Source organism: Zootoca vivipara, chromosome 10 (genome assembly GCF_963506605.1).
Source record: "Zootoca vivipara chromosome 10, rZooViv1.1, whole genome shotgun sequence".
Classification (NCBI taxonomy): Eukaryota; Metazoa; Chordata; class Lepidosauria; order Squamata; family Lacertidae; genus Zootoca; species Zootoca vivipara.
The window spans coordinates 61,680,028-61,699,470 of NC_083285.1; the positions used below are offsets into that span (position 1 = coordinate 61,680,028).

Consider the following 19,443-nt stretch of genomic DNA (forward strand, 5'->3'; position numbering starts at 1 on the left):
AATAAAACATAAAAGAAAGAAAAAACAATTGATGAAAATGCGGATTAAAATACAATTTAGATTTTAATTTTTTTAAAATGCAGCCTCATTTTAAAATGACATGTTGCAGAATGCATACATACTCCAAAAAAATAAATAATGTTTGGAGGGGCCCTCTTTTTTTGGAAAGGATTTATTTGGGTCTACTTGACTCCAATATCAAAGCAATAAACTGCATTGGAAGATGAATTCCATTGTTTTGCAGTTCCCTTTTGTTAAAGAAACGGCTGAAAAGAAGGGGGTGAAATGTCCTCCGGAAGCAGTCGCGACAAACGCCACCATCACCCCGTAGACAGCCTTTGTCGGAAGCTCCAGAACATCAACACGAAGGACCGGGCCTCCAGTCCTGCCCTGCAGATCCCCAAATTCCAGTCCAAGAACTTTGACAGCCCACAGGGCAATGTGAAGAAAAACTTGGAGGAGATCTTGAAGAAAAGGACCCTGAAAACAAGTGACAGCAATGCACAGGGCTGCGATGACCTGCTGAGCCCCTTCAGTGATAATATCTTCTCCCCGGGTCGGCAACCGGCGTCACCGAGTCACCGGCGCCTCTCAGACATCCGCTCAGAGTCCGTTTCGGGTGCTGGAAACAAAGAGAGAGCCAACAAGTCGTGGCTCTTTCTAGGCCAAGGAGGAGGCTCTCCGTGCCTCTCCAAATACAAGGAATCTTCCGCCAATCAACCGTCTGGTTCCTCCAGTGCAGAGCAGAGGGCTGCATCTTCTCAGGAATGGGGCTACATCACCTCAAGCCCGAATTTGTCTACCCGGGACCTGAACCCCATGCAGCCCGTGTCCCACTCTCCTGTCAGCAAGAAACTCTCTTTGGGTAAGTGAATTTCATGCTCTTTATTCAGCTCATAGTCATCAAGGAGTAGAAGAGAAGAATCGCTCTTTTCCCAAAACCATCTGCTTATATACATTATTTACACAATGGGCCTTGCGTGATTGGCTACTTCAGGGCTACACCTGTGGGCCAATCAGGTTGTGGATTGACTTCTGCCTGCAGCCTGATTGGCTGCTCCTACAGGCCAATCAGGTTGCAGATTCACTTCTGCCAGCCGCCTGATTGGCTGCTCCTGCAGGCCAATCAGGTTGTGGATTCATTTCCACCTGGAGTTGGATTGGGTAGCTCCTGCAGACCAATCAGACTGCTGATTCTGAATCCTATTGTTCTAGGATTCAGCTCAGTACATAACAGTAAGGAAGGGGCAGAAAGCCTGGTTCTTTCTCAAAATGCAAACCTGCAGGAAGAATGGCAAAAATGTAAATGCTTCTGAATCTTAGCTGCTAGGGGCCGTGAGTTAGGTGCGCAGCCTGGGAGCCATTTTGGACTCGCAGCTGTCCATGGGGGCGCAGGTTAATTCTGTGTCCAGGGCAGCTGTCTACCAGCTCCAACCGGTAAGCCAGCTGAGCCCCTCTCTGCCTGTGCATTGTCTCGCCAGAAGGGATGTGGGTGGCACTGTGGTCTAAACCAGTGTTTCTCAACCTTTTTTGGGCCACGGCACACTTGTTCCATGAAAAAAATCACGAGGCACACCACCATTAAAAAAGTTTAAAAATGTAACTCTGTGCCGCCCTATATTGACTATATAATTATGACTGTAATTTATTCTGTATCTCTTCCTCTCCCCGCTTTTTAAATACCAGTAAATGAAGCCAAAAGAGAGACAACAGTGCTTAAATGCACAGATGTTTAAATGCACTTACTTGCAGGCATGCTAAGGTAGATTTCATTCGGAGGGAGGGGAGGAGAGGTGGAGAGAGGGAGAAGGGGAGGGAGCACAGCCCAGAGCCGGCTCCACTCGCACTCTATTGTTCCAGGCACCGAGGCGAGTGGGGGTGGGGAGAGAAAGAAAGAAGCTGCAGGGAAATAAAGCGGCAGTTGCTTACACGCGCGTAAACGGGTGCCGCTTTATTTCCCTGCATGGAGGAGGGAGGAGGGAGGAGGGAGGAGGGAGAAAAGCTGGAAAGCTCTGCGAGGGAGAAAAGCCTCGTGCATCCCCTCTCCCTGGACTAAAAGAAAGCCGTAGCTGCTTACATGCGAGTAAGCGGCTGCTGCATTCTTTCCCTGCAGGGAGGAAAGCCCCGCGTGTCCCCTCTTCCTGCACGGAAAGCAAGCGGCAGCCGCTTACATGCGAGTAAGCTGCTCCTGTTTTCTTTCCCTGCAGGGAGGAATGTGCTGTGAAAGATTGGCGGCCGCCAGGCGTCGCGGCACACGAGCCAGCGTCGGGCGGCACAGTACTGTGCCGCTGAACAGCGGTTGAGAAACGCTGGTCTAAACCACTGAACGTCTTGGACTTGCTGATCAGAAGGTTGGCGGATCAAATCCCCGTGATGGGGTGAGCTCTCATTGGTCTGTCCCAGCTCCTGCCAACCTAGCAGTTCAAAAGTGCAAGTAGCTAAATAGGTACCGCTGCGGCGGGAAGGTAAACAGCATTTCCGTGCGCTTTGGTTTCCATCACAGTGTTCGTAGCACCAGAAGCGGTTTAGTCATTCTGGCCACATGACCTGGAAAACTGTCTGTGGACAAACGTCGGCTCCCTCGGCCTGAAAGCGAGATGAGCACCACAACCCCATAGTAGCCTTTGACTGGACTTAACCATCCAGGGGTCCTTTACGTGTTTTGCCAGAGTGGTACATGCTCTGGTTAACTCCCTCTTGGACTACTGCAATGTGCTCTACATGGGGCTACCTTTGAAAGTGACTTGGAAACTACAACTAATCCAGAATGTGGCAGCTAAACTAGTGAGTGAGAGTGGCCACTGGGACCATAGAAAACTGGTCCTAAAAAAACCACATTGGTTCTTGGTACGTTTCTGGGCACAATTCAAAGTGTTGGTGCTGGCCTTTAAAGCCCTAAACGACCTCAGCCGTACAGTGGTACCTCGGTTTAAGTACACAATTGGTTCCAGAAGTCTGTACTTAACCTGAAGCGTACTTAACCTGAAGCGAACTTTCCCATTGAAAGTAATGGAAAGTGGATTAATCCGTTCCAGACAGTTCCGCGGAGTACTCAACTTGAAGCATACTTAACCCGAAGTATGAGTGTAATTGGTTCTGGAAGTCCATACTTAACCTGAAGCGTACTTAACCTGAAGCGAACTTTCCCATTGAAAGTAATGGAACGTGGATTAATCCGTTCCAGACGGGTCCGTGGAGTACTTAAACTGAAAGTACTCAAACCAAGGCGTACTTAAACTGAGGTATGACTGTAATCAGTTCTGGCACCTCTCAGGTGGGTGCAGTTGCCACTATAAGAGAACAAGGGAGGTGTTCGTGGTGAGTTAACTGGCACCTCCTTTTCTAGAAAAATAGCACTGAGTGTTTCCACCCCCAATCTTTCAGCCCGGACACTGAGTTCCAGCTCCGAGGGCCTTCTGGTGGTTCCCTCACTGCGAGAAGTGAAGTTACAGGGAACCAGGCAGAGGGCCTCCTCAGTAGTGGCGCCTGCCCTGTGGAATTCCCTCCCAACAGATGTCAAGGAAATAAACAACTATCTGACTTTTAGAAGACATCTGAAGGCAGCCCTGTATAGCAGGCATCCCCAAACTGCGGCCCTCCAGATGTTTTGGCCTACAACTCCCATGATCCCTAGCTAACAGGACCAGTGGTCGGGGAAGATAGGAATTGTAGTCCAAAACATCTGGAGGGCCGAAGTTTGGGGATGCCTGCTGTATAGGGAAGTTTTTAATGTTTGATGTTTTATTGTGTTTTTAATATTCTGTTGGGAGCCACCCAGGGTGGCTGGGGCAACCAGTCAGATGGGTGACATATAAATAATAAAATTGTTGTTTATTGATCCAGCAGAGTTCATCTTATGGTCTTATGTAAGAGAGTAGCTGGTATTTAAACTTCTAGTGCTTTTTTAAAAGTATCCCTCAGAGCTGAACTTTAAAAAAGCAACGTTGCCTTCAAATGCAATCCAAGGAATCTAAAACTCCTGTTGTATTTCAGACACAACTTTTGTTTTGGGTCTAGAACAAACCGTGTACAGAACTTGTAGCCCTGCCGCAGGCTCCCTTATAATCGAGACTCCTAATTCTGCATGGAAAACAAATCTCCTGTCAGTGCCCTTTCCCTTTGTAGGATGGAGACTGCCAGCAGAGAACAAAGATGACGACAGCGCTGAAGTAAGCCTCATCTGTGAGGAAGACCTTTTGACTACTATGTTCTCTGCTTGCGACATAGAAAGGAGAGGTAAAGAAACACCCTCTGCAAAAACCTTCTATTGCAGCCGTTGGAAGTTTATAGGTGTATTTGTTTATTTGTTTAGTTGCCCCATAAAATAGTGTTGAGCATGCCCAAATTCTCTGAGCCTTAAGTGCCTGTAATGTGTGCTTGTAATGTGGTCACTGGGGACCTGTATGGCATTTCTTGGGGCAATGCTGTTATATGCAAACCCATATTAGGGCAGTACCATTTTTTCATGGGGCCCACTTCTCCCCTGGTAGATGTCAACCTAGATCAAGGTATGTTGACCTGGAAATATTTCTGCTTATGAAACAAGACCTGCGAACCCCTGGTGCTTTGACAATGGGCTCACCTGTGCTGCAGGTATTAATATTGCACAGTTTGAAGTGACTGGAAGTATCAGAACTGACTCCGTTATTCGAACATTTGCTGGCAGAACTTTCGAAACAAAATTAAAACATCAAATATACACCCAAAACATCCATGCCATGTCTTGTGCCATTTGGCACAAGCTCAGTAAAATATGAAATAATTCTAACAGATCTAGAACCAGGGGTCTGTCTCTTCCCACAGCATCCATTTTAGCTTGGAACTGTTTTCTCTCTCTATCAGGGAGTCTTTTACATGTCCTTACTTCACAGTGCCTTGAGACAAAAGACACAAAGGCAACTCCCTTCAAAATGGGGATTTGCAACTCAGTGCCTTCATCACATGATCTAAGGTTACAACAGTTTAGAGCAGGCATCCCCAAACTGCAGCCCTCCAGATGTTTTGGCCGCATGATCCCTAGCTAACAGGACCAGTGGCCGGGGAAGATGGGAATTGTAGTCCAAAACATCTGGAGGGCCAAAGTTTGGGGATGCCTGGTTTAGAGGAACAGAAAGGTAATCATTAACCCATTTAGGAGCTTAGAGTCCCTTAGAAAAACTACTGTAGAAAAACTCCAGTGTTAGTGTCAGGGGATTGTTGCGGCTACTCCCGAGTAAAGACGCTCCAATCCGCTCTGTCTCTGTGCTCCCTCTTCTACTTGTTGGCTAGGGGCTCTGATACCTCGCTGAGCCTTCCCTCCTCCATTCCACTTCCTCCTGACCCGCTGCTGCTGCTCTCGCTGGGTGAAGTGCTGGTCAGGATGATGGGGGGAGGCTCCCTGTAGGGAGTCCCCCTGACAGTTAGCAATACGCATTTAGCCATTTTCTATTTTAAATCTTCATTAATGCACATACTTTGTTCATTTCTGTGTGACTTAAATCAATTATACTGAACAGTCCACACTTCTGCTTGTCCCGTACCTAAAAGCATGAGTCTCAGGACTTTCCCACTTGCTCTTTACCCCTAATCAGAACAAACAGCAATCCACAGGAAACCCGGTTGCCATTTGTTCTGAGTAAGCAGTAAAGAGCGAGTTTTTCCAGGGGGGGGGGGAGCAGCTGAGAAAAGGGAGGTGTGGGCAAGCTCTTAGTGTCCATTGTTGCTGTTGTCTTTAGGCAAAGTGGCTGTTTCCAAATTAGTTGACTTCGTGAGATACACAACTAGCCGGAGTTCTGAGGACAGCAGTCTTGAGGAGCTGTGGAACATGCTTGATCCTGATAAAAGGGACATCTCCATGGATTTGGAAACATATCATGCCATCATGAAGGAATGGATCGACGACTGCAGGAGAAGCTGGTAACTGACGGGTCTCGCAAGGCTTCTTGGGTTGCATACATTCAATGCACATGCCTTTGCCCAAAGTGCACATGGTCTACAACTCAGAGCTACAATTTCCAGAACCGTTAATAATATACAGGACTCTTTGGGGGGAAGTAAATGCACTTTTTCAATATTTGGTTCGATATGGTAGGTGTTTTTCAAAATGAGAGCAAAAGCATCAAGCGATACTGAAGTGGTCCTAACTGTGACCCAGAATCGCCGTTCAAACAGGGTGCTGGAGAAGGCACTTTCATAATTATATCAGGGAATGATTCCTGTTATGTGGCTGCATTGCATTATACTTTCTGGGTGTCCCACGATCATATTATAAAGTAGTTTTGTTCTGTGTTATAAATCAAACACGGCTAGAAGTTGGTGCCCCCCCAATGTATTTCTTATCAGTAAAAAAAAAAATGGTGGGGCACGAGCAAATTTTCACTCTGAAAGTGTAGCTCAGAGGGGGGAAACTTGAGAACCACTGTGCTAAATTTTGCTAGGCTTGCTTCATGGGCTGGACCCCTTAAAGATTCTCCCCTTTATGTGATGTGTGTGTGAGAGAGAGAGCACAATTATGAGAACAGAAAACTTACGAGTAGGGGAAGGAAGCTGTTTGCTAGCTGAAGTGTTCAGTACAGTGGTAACTTGGTTCTCAAACACCTTGGTACTCAAACAATTTGGAGCCCAAACACTGCAAACCCGGAAGTAAGTGTTCCGGTTTGCAAACTTTTTTTCGGAAGCTGAACATGCTCCTTTTTGAGTGCCACACTTCCATTTTGAGTGTTACGCTGGGGCCTGCCTGTTTTTGCTATTTATTTTGCCTTTTTGTTGTTGCAGCTCTTTTTGTTTTGTTTTTGTGACTGTGTGGAACACAGTTCAGCTACTGATTGATTGGTTGACTGTGTGACTGCGGTACATTGTTTATTGCTTTCACTTTATGGATCAATGGTCTCATTAGATAGTAGAACTCATGTTAGATTGCTGTTTTAGGGGTTGTTTTTAAAAGTCTGGAATGGATTAATTCATTTGGCATTACTTTCTATGTTAAAGTGTGCCTTGGTTTTGGAACGCTTTGGTTTTGGAATGGACTTCCGGAATAGATTAAGTTTGAGAACCAAGGTACTACTGTACTAAGTTGCTGTCCGCAATCTTGTGATTTGGACCCCAATTTTGGGTTACTGGAGTGGGAAGCTGCTGCATCATAACAATTTATCGCATGTGGCTCATATTTTATCAAGGACTAGCTGTACCTGGCCACGTGTTGATGTGGCTATGTGCGTTAAAGTGAAAAGAAAGGAAAGCGAAAGTTTACTGGGCGGTGGGGGTGAGGTTAGGTGAGGCCCAGCCTGCGATTCTGGACATCGGCATGTGCAGTGAGGAGTGGCGAGGCCTGGGCTACATCCCAGCCTGCCTGGTGGCCTTCCTCTCCGCCCAGCGGTGGAGGTGAGGAGAGGAGAGGGCTGGGCTGGGCTGGGCTGCCTTTCACGGCGTCGGCAGTAGATGCAGGGCCCAGTCTGACTTTTGCGGCATGGGCAGTGGAGGCAGCGGGTAATGCGGGGCCCAGCCTACTGGGGGTGGTGGGAGGTGAGGAGGGGCGAGACCTGTCCTGTCTCCCGGGCTACCTGCCGTCCTCCCTCTCCCCCCAGCAGCTATGGTTCTGGAATGGCAAGGGGGGAGGAGGAGGTGGGGGGGCGGGAGTCTGGAAACATTGTTTTATCCCTCCCCCCTTTGGCGTCCAACAGATGGCGCTAATGCTATCTATACAAATGGATATGGTGTCTGTTCCTTTGACAACCACTGGAGGGAGCTTATTTACACAAAATCATGTTGTTACCTGTGACTGGTGTGACATCTGTGTAATCTAAGTTTATAAAAAACACTTGCATTTTGGAATGGAACGTTGTGTCCAAATTTCAACGCAATCGGTCAAGCGGTTTCAGAGAAAAGTGGTCATCCACGAACATGGACCTTTTACATTTAGATATATATATATAGATGTGACAGGCGAAATGTAACACTGAGGTGGGATTTATTCTTGGCATGTGCTTATGCAATAATTTATCCAGAGCTGCTGTTGCGGTAAGCTGGAGACCTCTTCTGTGCAGTAAAATGCAGAGCTGCTCCAAGTATCCCTTGCTTCCAGCTTTTATAATTAAACTGATGGTTAAAGGAGGAATGAAGCCTCCCACCCCATCCCCCCAAAAAGAACCACTTTGTGATTATTATTTTGTTCCTTTTTTGAAACCTGTTTGTCATTAATGTTCCCACCCAATCAGGGCTCTGTATTATCACATATGATGCTCCATAGCTAAGACTGTTTTTTGCAAGCAGTTAAAAAGAAAAAAGAAACCGGAAGGGGAAATGTTTTCTGACACTGAAATAAAACTGCAAAAAAAGTGCATAGTTTTCTCTTGCTAGTGATGAAAACTGATTTTTCTTAAAATTCTAAACTCATGTTAAAACAGGAAATAAATCTGTGGGTTTTTTTTTTTTTTTCGTTCCAGGAAAGAACCATCCGCTAGAGAAACAACCAGGGAAAGCATGCTAGCAGGTATCAGACGCTCTCTGTATTATGGAAGACTTAATTTGCTGAAAAGTGTACTAGACGCAGCATATATCTTAAAACTCGTGGGTGCTGTCCTGCAGCTGAAAGGGGCTTGCAAATAGCCAGTGCATGCAGAGGATTAGTGAAGGGGATGCAAAGACAAATGTGCTTGAGGGGGATTAATGAAGGAATCTTCTCCAACCATGGGAGGGGAAGAGAATGTTCACTGTGGGTTTAAAGTGCTTGGAAAGTATTGCCTGGGATATTATTGGAGGAACTGCAAGAGGTGTGGGGAAGGTCAGAAAGGGGGGGAAGGGTGTTATGTCGTATGGAGATGTCAACAGAAATTGAGAAAAACCCAAAATGCTCTGTACAAATGTCTGTCTCTTGAGCTGTCACAGGAAACCTCTTTTTTCAGCCAAAAGTCCTCTTGTGAGGCTGAATGTAACTTCCGGAAGCCTAGAGGCACTTGGTGGCGATGTTTCCAGAGGAGACTTGTGAGTCCGTTTAAAAATATTTTTACAAGCTGTTTCAGATATTAATATTGCGCTATTTGAAGCAATTGGATGCATAAAAAACTGAATCCTTTTGGAATAAAAAATGTCCAGACCCATAAATATGAATCAAAGGTTTGCTAACCAGAACTTCTTCAAAACAGATACAAATTAGCCAATGATACATCCAGAAAGTTGTATAAGGCATATCACAGGCACAGGCAAACTCAGCCCTCTAGATGTTTTGGGACTACAACTCCCATCATCCCTAGCTAACAGGACCAGTGGTCAGGAATGATGGGAATTGTAGTCCCAAAACTTCTGGAGGGCCGAGTTTGCCTATGCCTGGCATATGCATATTCAGGCATGGGTTCTTGTTAAATATATAACATACTTGCTATCAGAGCAAAAATCAAAGCAATATCTCTCCCATAGCCTGCATCCAGGCTAAGGTTATGCGCCCCTCTAGAGGCATCATTATCACATTCTTTTGTTCTCTGTGGCTCCCAGAGAGAAGACTAAACAGACAAGATAGAGATTTGCAATTGAATACCTTGATCATGTGATCAAAGGTTAAACACTCACGTGTAAGAGCAGAGAACATCAACAGTTAATCAGAGAGCTTTAGTATGCTGCAATGCTAAACCTTGCTAGCAAGGTTATGCTTAAAATTCTACAAGGCAGGCTTAGGCAGTATGTGGACCGAGAACTCCCAGAAGTGCAAGCTGGATTTCGAAAGGGCAGAGGAACCAGAGACCAAATAGCAAACATGCGCTGGATTATGGAGAAAGCTAGAGAGTTCCAGAAAAACGTCTACTTCTGCTTCATTGACTATGCAAAAGCCTTTGACTGTGTCGACCACAGCAAACTATGGCAAGTTCTTAAAGAAATGGGAGTGCCTGATCACCTCATCTGTCTCCTGAGAAATCTCTATGTGGGACAAGAAGCTACAGTTAGAACTGGATATGGAACAACTGAGTGGTTCAAAATTGGGAAAGGAGTACGACAAGGTTGTATATTGTCTCCCTGCTTATTTAACTTATATGCAGAATTCATCATGCGAAAGGCTGGACTAGATGAATCCCAAGCAGGAATTAAGATTGCCGGAAGAAATATCAACAACCTCAGATATGCAGATGACACAACCTTGATGGCAGAAAGTGAGGAGGAATTAAAGAACCTTTTAATGAGGGTGAAAGAGGAGAGCGCAAAATATGGTCTGAAGCTCAACATCAAAAAAACCAAGATCATGGCCACTGGTCCCATCACCTCCTGGCAAATAGAAGGGGAAGAAATGGAGGCAGTGAGAGATTTTACTTTCTTGGGCTCCTTGATCACTGCAGATGGTGACAGCAGTCACGAAATTAAAAGACGCCTGCTTCTTGGGAGAAAAGCAATGACAAACCTAGGCAGCATCTTAAAAAGCAGAGACATCACCTTGCCGACAAAGGTCCGTATAGTTAAAGCTATGGTTTTCCCAGTAGTGATGTATGGAAGTGAGAGCTGGACCATAAAGAAGGCTGATCGCCTAAGAATTGATGCTTTTGAATTATGGTGCTGGAGGAGACTCTTGAGAGTCCCATGGACTGCTAGAAGATCAAACCTATCCATTCTTAAGGAAATCAGCCCTGAGTGCTCCCTGGAAGGACAGATCGTGAAGCTGAGGCTCCAATACTTTGGCCACCTCATGAGAAGAGAAGAATCCTTGGAAAAGACCCTGATGTTGGGAAAGATTGAGGGCACTAGGAGAAGGGGACGACAGAGGACAAGATGGTTGGACAGTGTTCTCGAAGCTACGAACATGAGTTTGACCAAACTACGGGAGGCAGTGCAAGACAGGAGTGCCTGGCGTGCTATGGTCCATGGGGTCACGAAGAGTCGGACACGACTAAACGACTAAACAACAAGTATGCTGCAATGGAATTTTCCAATGTTAAACCATTCAGCAATATGCATACAGAGATTAAACAATTATACTTGCTAAATTGTCACTTAAAAACACATTTCCCAAAAGAGTTCTATGCTAGCCACCTTCTAATCTGAGAGTGTGATGCTAAATCCCTTTGTGGTCCCATATTCCCTCTCTCTTTTCAAATATAACTATCAGACAAAATCCTCTAAGTTTTACCAGTCTTTTGGAGCGGTCTCTGGTGTAGCCCATGAGGCATTTGTCACACACCACACGAATAATTTAGTCGTTTTCTGGGCTAGGAAGTGATGCCATGATAGGGCATTGGTGATGAGCTACTCATGGCTACCACTGCATTGCCTCCCCCTTTTTAAAATGTCATTTGCATTAGTAGCCCAATCTGCAGTTTGCTGGGATTTGCAGCTGAAGGACAAGCATGGGTTGGTGGAAAGGGAAACTTTAATGATGGGGGATTTCGAAGATAGGAGAGGATTTTGGAGGAATGTAAGTTAACAGAGTGGAAAGCAGCCTCCTAATAGCGCTGTCCCTGCTACTGACTGGGAAGGATGAGGAAATGGGGACGTCAGCAGGTGCAAAGCCACTTCTGATTGGGTGCTCAGGCCCAGAGGGCAGCCTGGCAAGCCGCAGGGATGGCAATTCAGCTAGAAAGATGCAAAAGAAATGGGGCACGTTGGGTTTTGATCTTTGAAGCTGCCCCCTCCCATCGAAACGTGGAGAATGCAAGCGTGGCAGCTGGTCAGAGCCTTCTGTTCCTTGTGCATCCAGGGAAACCTCTGACCTGATCACTTGCGTAGCAGATCTTCAGTTCAGCAATCAGAAGCTTCAAGAGGAGAACAACCAGTTGAAGGCAGCTCTGGACGCCATGGAGGAGACCAACAACAGATTGATGGAGGACAACGTGGGGCTGAATAATCAGATAAAAAGGTGGGACACTTTGGGTGGAATCCAACTAAACCAGTGCACGAGCGGAAATGCTTCTGCAGGTGCAACAGGACTTCCCCCATCCCCCATCCCCCAAATCTTCTCCAAGGGTTGGGGGGAACTTGGAGTAGTTGGGTGGAGAGGGGTGGTACTGGTCATCTTCTCCAGTGGCCTTCCAAATCCTGGAGCCAGCACTGATTTAGCAACATGGGAAGCTGCGTTATACAGTGTTAGACCATTGGTCCATCTAGTTCAGTGTGGGCTGTGCTGATTGGCAGGAATTCTCCAGGGTTCGGGGCAGGAGTCTCTCCCAGTTCTACCTGGAGATGCCAGGGACTGAACCAGGGACCTTCTGCATGGAAAATGGCTGCTCATGCACTGAGCTGCAACCCTTTCTAAGATCTGGACTATGTTGGATTTAAAGGATTGGAAAGAACTTGGAACTTTAATAAGAATGGCAGCAATTATCGATATTCAGAACCCTCAGAATTTGAAGCATGGGGAAGCAAAATTTTTATAATTTTGGCATAATGTTTGGTTTAATAGATATATATTTGTATAATTTGGAATAATTGGTTTGATATGATTGATTATTATTTTTAAAGAGCTGCAACCCTTTCTGCTAAGGGCTGCTATACATATTTTTATTTTGATGCCATGTCGTTGAAGCAACAGGGACAGAGCAATCCAAATGTCTTCATTTCCTCTTGCCAGATTGGAGGCGGTCACTCAGAGCAGGAAAATTCCGCCAGTCTCCCCCCCCCCATTTCTAAAATGCCCTATAACAACCACACATTGCTCATCATAACAGGCTTGGTGATTTTGGTTCTTTCAGTTTCCAGCAGTCTGTGGCTCGAGTGAAAACCTTAAAAGAGGAGCTGGAGGAAGCAAAGAATACCCTTAACGCTGCAGAGGAAAAAAGGCTGAGAACAGCAGCCCAGAATAAGCAGCTAGTAGGTGGACTTGTACCATTTCAGACAGTGTTTATTGACTGAGGCTTAACGGTGCATTAAGTCCTTTGAAATTTGCACTTATCCTAATTTCGCTGTGCAGTTCCCCAATCAAGTCATGCATACTAAAATATAATAGCTATATAGTAATGTAAACTACATAGAAATGCACACGTTAGTGAAAACGACATACCTGTACAAAAATTAAGTGAAATGTGTATGTCTGACAAAATGCTTATGCAGTATTACAAATTGCACTAAAATGCTGGTGAGCTTTCAGAAGGACTTTATAAAAAAAAAGAGAGCAAACTGATACGCAAATGTGGAAACTGAAATTGAAAGTTGTCAGTCAACCCTATTTATAGGTCACTATGTGACTTAAAGCTCTGTGGTGATGTATGTTGATTATAACCCAAGACATCTCCAATTTTCCATAAATTGAGGGCAGAGTTTTCCACAGGTGGGGCGGGCAAAACATGGTAGTTGTGTATAGTGGCCCTGAGTAACTGTGTGGGTGGGTGGATGTTAGCAGTATCTTAAACCACCACCCCCTTTCCTTTTTACACCAGGAAAAGGAGAATCAGTCCCTCATTCTCAAGATCTCATCTCTACAAGAGGAGGCAAGTGTGAATTGCGTCTGAATTGTCTGCAGACAGTTTTATATGCTGGAAAAAGTCTTACTGCAGGCATCCCCAAACTGCGGCCCTGCAGATGTTTTGGCCTACAACTCCCATGATCCCTAGCTAACAGGACCAGTGGTCAGGGATGATGGGAATTGTAGTCCAAAACATCTGGAGGGCCGAAGTTTGGGGCTGCATGTCTTATTGGCTGGTCTTGCTGTGCATAATAAATAGTATCTGCTTTAATCCAGAATATTAGGCACGCTCTGGATTCAGATGGTCTCCAGAAGAAGATCACAGAGCTGTCAAGAAATATGGCTGAACTCCAAGTAGGTGCTTACCCAAGTAGGTGTGGGGAAGCAAGGGTTCGATGCAGGGCTTCGAATGCCAAATATTTTTCTGTGTCATCTATAAACAAAATGGTGGGATGGCTAGGCCAGTGTTTCTCAACCAGTGTGCCTCCAGATGTTTTGGGACTACAACTCCCATCATCCCTAGCTAGCAAGACCAGTGGTCAGGAATGATGGGAGTTGTAGTCCCAAAACATCTGGAGGCACACTGGTTGAGAAACACTGGGCTAGGCACTCTTTCTTCCTCGAAGATTAAGCATGTGTGCGCATGTGTGTCATAGGGTACTGTACAGTTTTTATTTTAAGATGTTTTTAAAGAGATGCTTCAGCTTAAATCGTCAATCAACTTACCTGTAAGCAAATGAGCGCTATTTTAAAATCTGTGTTGCCAAACTGAAATAGATCAGATTACTGAATGTAAACCTTGGGTTTTTGCAATTTTGCACTCAAATTCCAAGGTAGAACGTCATGTAATAACCATAATGAATTTGTTGGCCTCTCTCCCAACTAGAGCTGAAATCAACTTGCCCTTTAAAACTCTCCTGATGTCAGATATTCTGAGTACATGAATATTAGATTATTATTATTTTTTAAATTATCTGGGAGATTTTTATCCTAACATTCCATGTAAAGTAACAGCAGTATAAAGGATTGGATGGAGCCTTTCAGCTCCTGCTCTGACAGCTCCTCCTTTTGACTTGGGGGATACATTTTATGTATTTGGGGCATTTATGGCCCACCCATAGCCAAAAAGGCTTTCAAAGCAGCTTACAAAAATCAGTATTTAAGTCCTGTAAGGCCATACCTGCCAAGTTGCTGTCGGAGAAATAAGGGACCGGGCTGGAAGTAGCAGACTGGAAGTAGCACTGCCGCCATTTTGGAACTGGGCGGAGCATGCTCAGAAGTGACTTATGATGATGCTTTGCCCAGCTTCTGAGCATGCTCCGCCCAGTTCCAAAATGGCCGCCGCACCAGAATAAACCAGGGGGAAACAAAAAAATCCGTTTTTTCAGCTAGGAACAGCTGGGAAAATGGGGATTTTTCGGGGAATACAGGAGACTTGGCAGCTATGCCTAAGGCTCCAAATTTAAAAACACAGGGGAGATAAGGCAAAACAGTCATTTCAATTCCTCTCCTCCAGATACAAGTACACCTGTATGAAAAGACGGTGGAGAATAAAGACGCCTCCATCCTCAAGGTGAGTAGCTCTTGCTGTGCTGCAGAGACAGACTTGCTAGGCAGTGTCTTGCTGGGCTGGATGCGAAAGCCATGGGAAGAGTGCTTTGGCAATGAAGGTTTAAGGATAGTGGGATCGTAGGACTGAATTTGCACATCGCACTGTAACACTGACAGCCATTTCTCCAGCGGTTTGACCTTACCCCCAAAAGCACTCTCCTCCATGGTCTCTTGAGACAGACAGGTGCCAACCAATACTAACTAGAATAAAAGATGGGGGGGCAGGTAAGCCCCATCCTGCCTAATCGATCACATGATGTGATAAACACACACCATTTGGATGACGATGCCCATTAACTTTGGGGGCACCCGGTTCCCTCAAATATTATTATATTGGGGGGATGAAGAGCCCTCGGCCCCTAGGAGCTGGCCCCTGTGTACACATACGCATATAATATAATAGCAAACTCATTTTTCGAATGCCACCTTTTTCTATTTGGCCAAAACATCATCATCCATGTGCAAGGAAGGTGTGTTATTTGGCTTTGCAGGCTACAGTTGTACAAAAAACCCAAATAACACAATGTGGTCAGAGTATGCTTAGTGCGTACAGAATACAGAATGCTGATAGTGGGGTTTGGGGGAGGAAAACAGGGGTGGTGGAGGTGGAATGGCATACAGTCATACCTCGGTTTAAGTACGCTTCCATTTGAGTACTTTCAGTTTAAGTACTCCGCGGACCCGTCTGGAACAGATTAATTCACTTTCAATTACTTTCGATGGGAAAGTTCACTTCAGGTTAAGTACGCTTCAGGTTAAGTACAGACTTATGGAACTAATTGTGTACTTAAACCGAGGTACCACTGTATCCTGAAAGTGGGTGTGACTGGTTGAAGCACACTGCAGTATTCTTGTTGCAGGTCTCCCTTGTCCTTTCCCTATAACCCAGTTGGCATCTTTACTTGGCCAAGCTGCATATTAGACTGACTGTGCCCAGCTTTCAGAGTGGCGGAAGGGGTCTGGTTGCTGCAAGCTCTCTGTGTAATCTTCTACAGAAAGTGACGAGCCTGAAAATGCCAGGAGCGTATCATGCAAACTTCTGCTTCCCTTCCCCTCCAGAATGCTTGTTTTGCATAGCTTTGACTTGCTCCTTCTCCAAGCACCTGTAGCTGATTTGAATTATGTAAAAAAAAAAAAACACACCCCACCATTCGGGCACATGTTCCTTCATGCCAGGGATGTTTTAAATAATGCTGCACATGAATTGGCCCACATGAAGCATCTTCCAGGATTGTGGAAGCGGAGGGTGGATGTTGACAAGCATTTCTGCAGGTGGAAACAGCTTGTTTCCTGTGTCTGAGCTTGGCTTCCTTGAGATGGAGAGCAAGGAGGGAGGGATTGTGAGTGACAAGGATAAGGAAAGGGTTAAGCTCATCCCTCTCTGAAAAGGCCACTATCACCTAACTTTACATTGAGGAGCCACCACAGGTGGGTCACATGTCGGTCATGCAAAGTGTCATTTTTAACCTAAATATTAGAGCAGTGCAAGAGGCTTTCTTTCAGATATTGCAGTACAATCTGTCTTGCACTTTTCCTTTGCCTTCCTCTGAAAAACAAAGAGAGGCATAAGGGTTTGAGGGTCAGGCTGGTATTCTGCAAATGAAGCCCTAAACATGCCTGCAAAGTCTCATTCTGCAAGCTCATTGGATGTATTACGCTACAGCCTCTTTACCTGGCGCCTTTAAAAAAATAGGCGTGTAGTTCAAACTAGGGATTGAACTCCAAATGTAGAGCTTAGTGCAGGGGCGTAGCGAGGCGCCGGAACACCCGGGACGGGAAATTGCCATGCCCTGGGGGGGGGGGCGCAGCATCGCTACGTAATGACTCATGCGTCGCTACATAGAGGGGGATCACACATACCCCCGGAGAATTCAAAACGGAGCTTGGACGCTCCAATTAGGCTCCGTTTTGAAGTCGCGGGGGGTACGATCCCCTCTATGTTGTACGCATGCGCAGGATCCCGCTGCACATGCGTGCTAGGTAGAGGGGGATCGTGCCCCCCCGCGACTTCTAAACGGAGCCTAGACTGAGCGTCCAGTCTCAGGCGCCGATCGTGGGGCAGGGGCGCGGCCCCGAGTGCCACCCCCCCTCCAGCAGGCACCCACGTGGCACCCAATCGCTCCGGCGCGCCTGCAGCTCCCCCCCGGCTGCCGTGCAGAGGCGAGGGGCGGGGGCGCGGCCCCGAGTGACACCCCCTCCAGGGCGGTGCCCGGGGCAGACCGCCCCTGCCCCCCACTTGCTCCACCCCTGGCTGGGTGCAGAGCTTGCTCACAAACCTGCAGCTAGGAATCTCCCGTCTCCTGTCAACATATTCTGCATTTTTCTCTTCCTTCCTGCATCACCTAAAACTTTAGGTGTTGGGGATAGTCAGATCTCTTAATTTTAGTTTCTCATTTTTCCAGACTTGAATTTGAATTGACAATTTCAGCATTAGTTTCCTTCTTTTTTTAAGCCTTCATGAAAATTAATCTGCAACTTCAACTTCAACTTCAACTTTTTCGTGCACGTTACTCTTAATACTGTATACACATTTTTCTACACCATTTTGCCCAATGTGCACATTTTTGCAAGCCATTTCCCTTAATTAAATGAGTTTTATGTTGTTTGCACTAATACAGGCATCCTTTCACCTAATATGCGGAATTCACTGCACTTTCTTTGGTTGCAAAACTGAATCACAAAAAATTGAAGACGTGTGAATTTGTTGGCAGATAGCTATGTTTTGGTCCATGTATTGTTTGAGGAAGTACAGATTAGGCCGGCTTGCATTAAAATGTGAACCAAATCTCTCTCCTCCTGCAATCCCGTATCTGTTTCCAATCTACAAACTGACCATGGGAGATAGATGGATGCATTGCTGGCTTGTAAAACAGCAGTTTTACAAAAGGCTCTGCAATGCTTCTTTCCTAGCCAGATGGAAAAGCCAGACTTCTAATCCAGGTCCAAGATGCATCCAAATGGCTAAATATCTTTACAGAGACAATGCATGTGCAAAAACTAGTACCCACCAGCCATCAAAAGCTGTTGACGCTCCTTCAAGCAAGCATTTTCTGGCAATCACTGCCTTATTAAACAGCTTCAAGAAATATCAGTCCCTCATTTTTCATGGCCATGACAATTTTCTTTTAACTAAGTCAATCTGTTAGGAACGGGTTTTTTGTATGGAGTCAGCTTCAGAAATTGTCTCAATGCCTTTAGCTTCTCTCTCTCTCTCTCTCTCTCTCTCTCTCTCTCTCTCTCTCTCTCTCTCTCTCTCTCTCCTTTACTTCTCTCATCCTTTACTTTACTGTGCAGAAGGACCTGGATATTCAGGAGCTGAAGTCTACCCTCAAGGAATACACCTCGGTAATAGAGGTACAGTTGCCATAATTTGTTTGGGAGCTGGAGGTAGAAGAGGGGTGCTTTATTGGGGGGGGGGTTGCTTGCAGGTTGTGTCTTGAGAGAGTTTTGTGTTTTTCTGTAGACCCTGCGGTTGGAGAAGAATAAATTGGTGAACAACATTCAGCAAATGCAGCAGGAGTTGATCTCGTGAGTACTTTTGCACTCCAAGGAGGCAAGATTCAGTGCCCTTCTAACGAGACACGCTCTTGGAGCTTCGCAGATTTAATTCTTTGACTATCCTTCTGCTAGGAATGGCTTCAACTTCCCCTTGATATACAAATTCAACAGCAGCATCCTTGAAGGGAGCAGTTCTTTGCACTGCGAACTGGAACTTGCCCAAGAGCAATCGGAGGTGGGCGCTTTTAATTGTATCTTATCTGCTTCTCCCTCTTGGTGCCCCAGAGCCAGTTCCTCCAATGTGACTGGGAAGCGAGGCAAAGACTGCTACCTTGCTGTGTTCCAGACTGTCGCACTTTTGCACAGATCTCTGGCACCTTTCTGTGCCTTTGGATAACAAGTGTGGCTTTCTAAATAAGCATTTAGTTGCACATGCAGCTAACACAACTGCATCTAGCTTCCCTGCTCCTTCTCCCTTCGCTGTAAACCCCCCCCCCTTGCTGGGTTTTAGACTGGAAGCTTCTCGGGGCACGGGCCTGCCTTCACATACTCTGCAAAGTACAGTATAAATAAATGACATCCAGCCAAACGGCAGTGCAACTTGGAAGGAACGGTTTATGTCCAGGGCAGCCTCTGGCTAGTGTCGAGACTTGGCAGATGTTTGAGCTTGTATCATATGGCCCCTTTCTGATTGCTTTGCTATGCAGGTCTCTGGAATCGATTGGACTGCACTGGATGAATCACTGGACAGAGAGGTTTTGCTGCTTCTGCAAGGGCCAGAGAAAGTGGGAGAAAAATTCAAGGCCACTGTTCAGAAACTGGTATTGAAAAAGTCTGTGGATGGAATAGCAAATGTAGAACTTGCAAAACCATTCCAAAGCTTTTGCTCATTTCAGAACCTGAGCAAGATGCTTCTTCTCATCCTCCCACATGTAAATCCTTTTCTTCTTATGCCAATTCATAACTATTCACAGTATGTTGGT

General features: G+C 45.9%; 1 protein-coding gene across 1 annotated transcript in view; it reads left to right on the forward strand.

Annotated features, from left to right (window-relative positions):
* Nucleotides 1-285: 285 nt before the first annotated feature.
* IRAG2 (inositol 1,4,5-triphosphate receptor associated 2) overlaps nt 286-19,443 on the forward strand; it is a 56,890-nt gene continuing 37,732 nt past the window's right edge. The window contains 13 exon segments of the mRNA XM_035126608.2: nt 286-865; nt 4,126-4,236; nt 5,715-5,906; nt 8,814-8,958; nt 11,651-11,809; nt 12,642-12,759; nt 13,326-13,376; nt 13,628-13,705; nt 14,868-14,924; nt 18,257-18,316; nt 18,426-18,490; nt 18,593-18,695; nt 19,168-19,314. Of these exon segments, the coding sequence (XP_034982499.2) occupies nt 286-865; nt 4,126-4,236; nt 5,715-5,906; nt 8,814-8,958; nt 11,651-11,809; nt 12,642-12,759; nt 13,326-13,376; nt 13,628-13,705; nt 14,868-14,924; nt 18,257-18,316; nt 18,426-18,490; nt 18,593-18,695; nt 19,168-19,314 (1,866 nt within the window).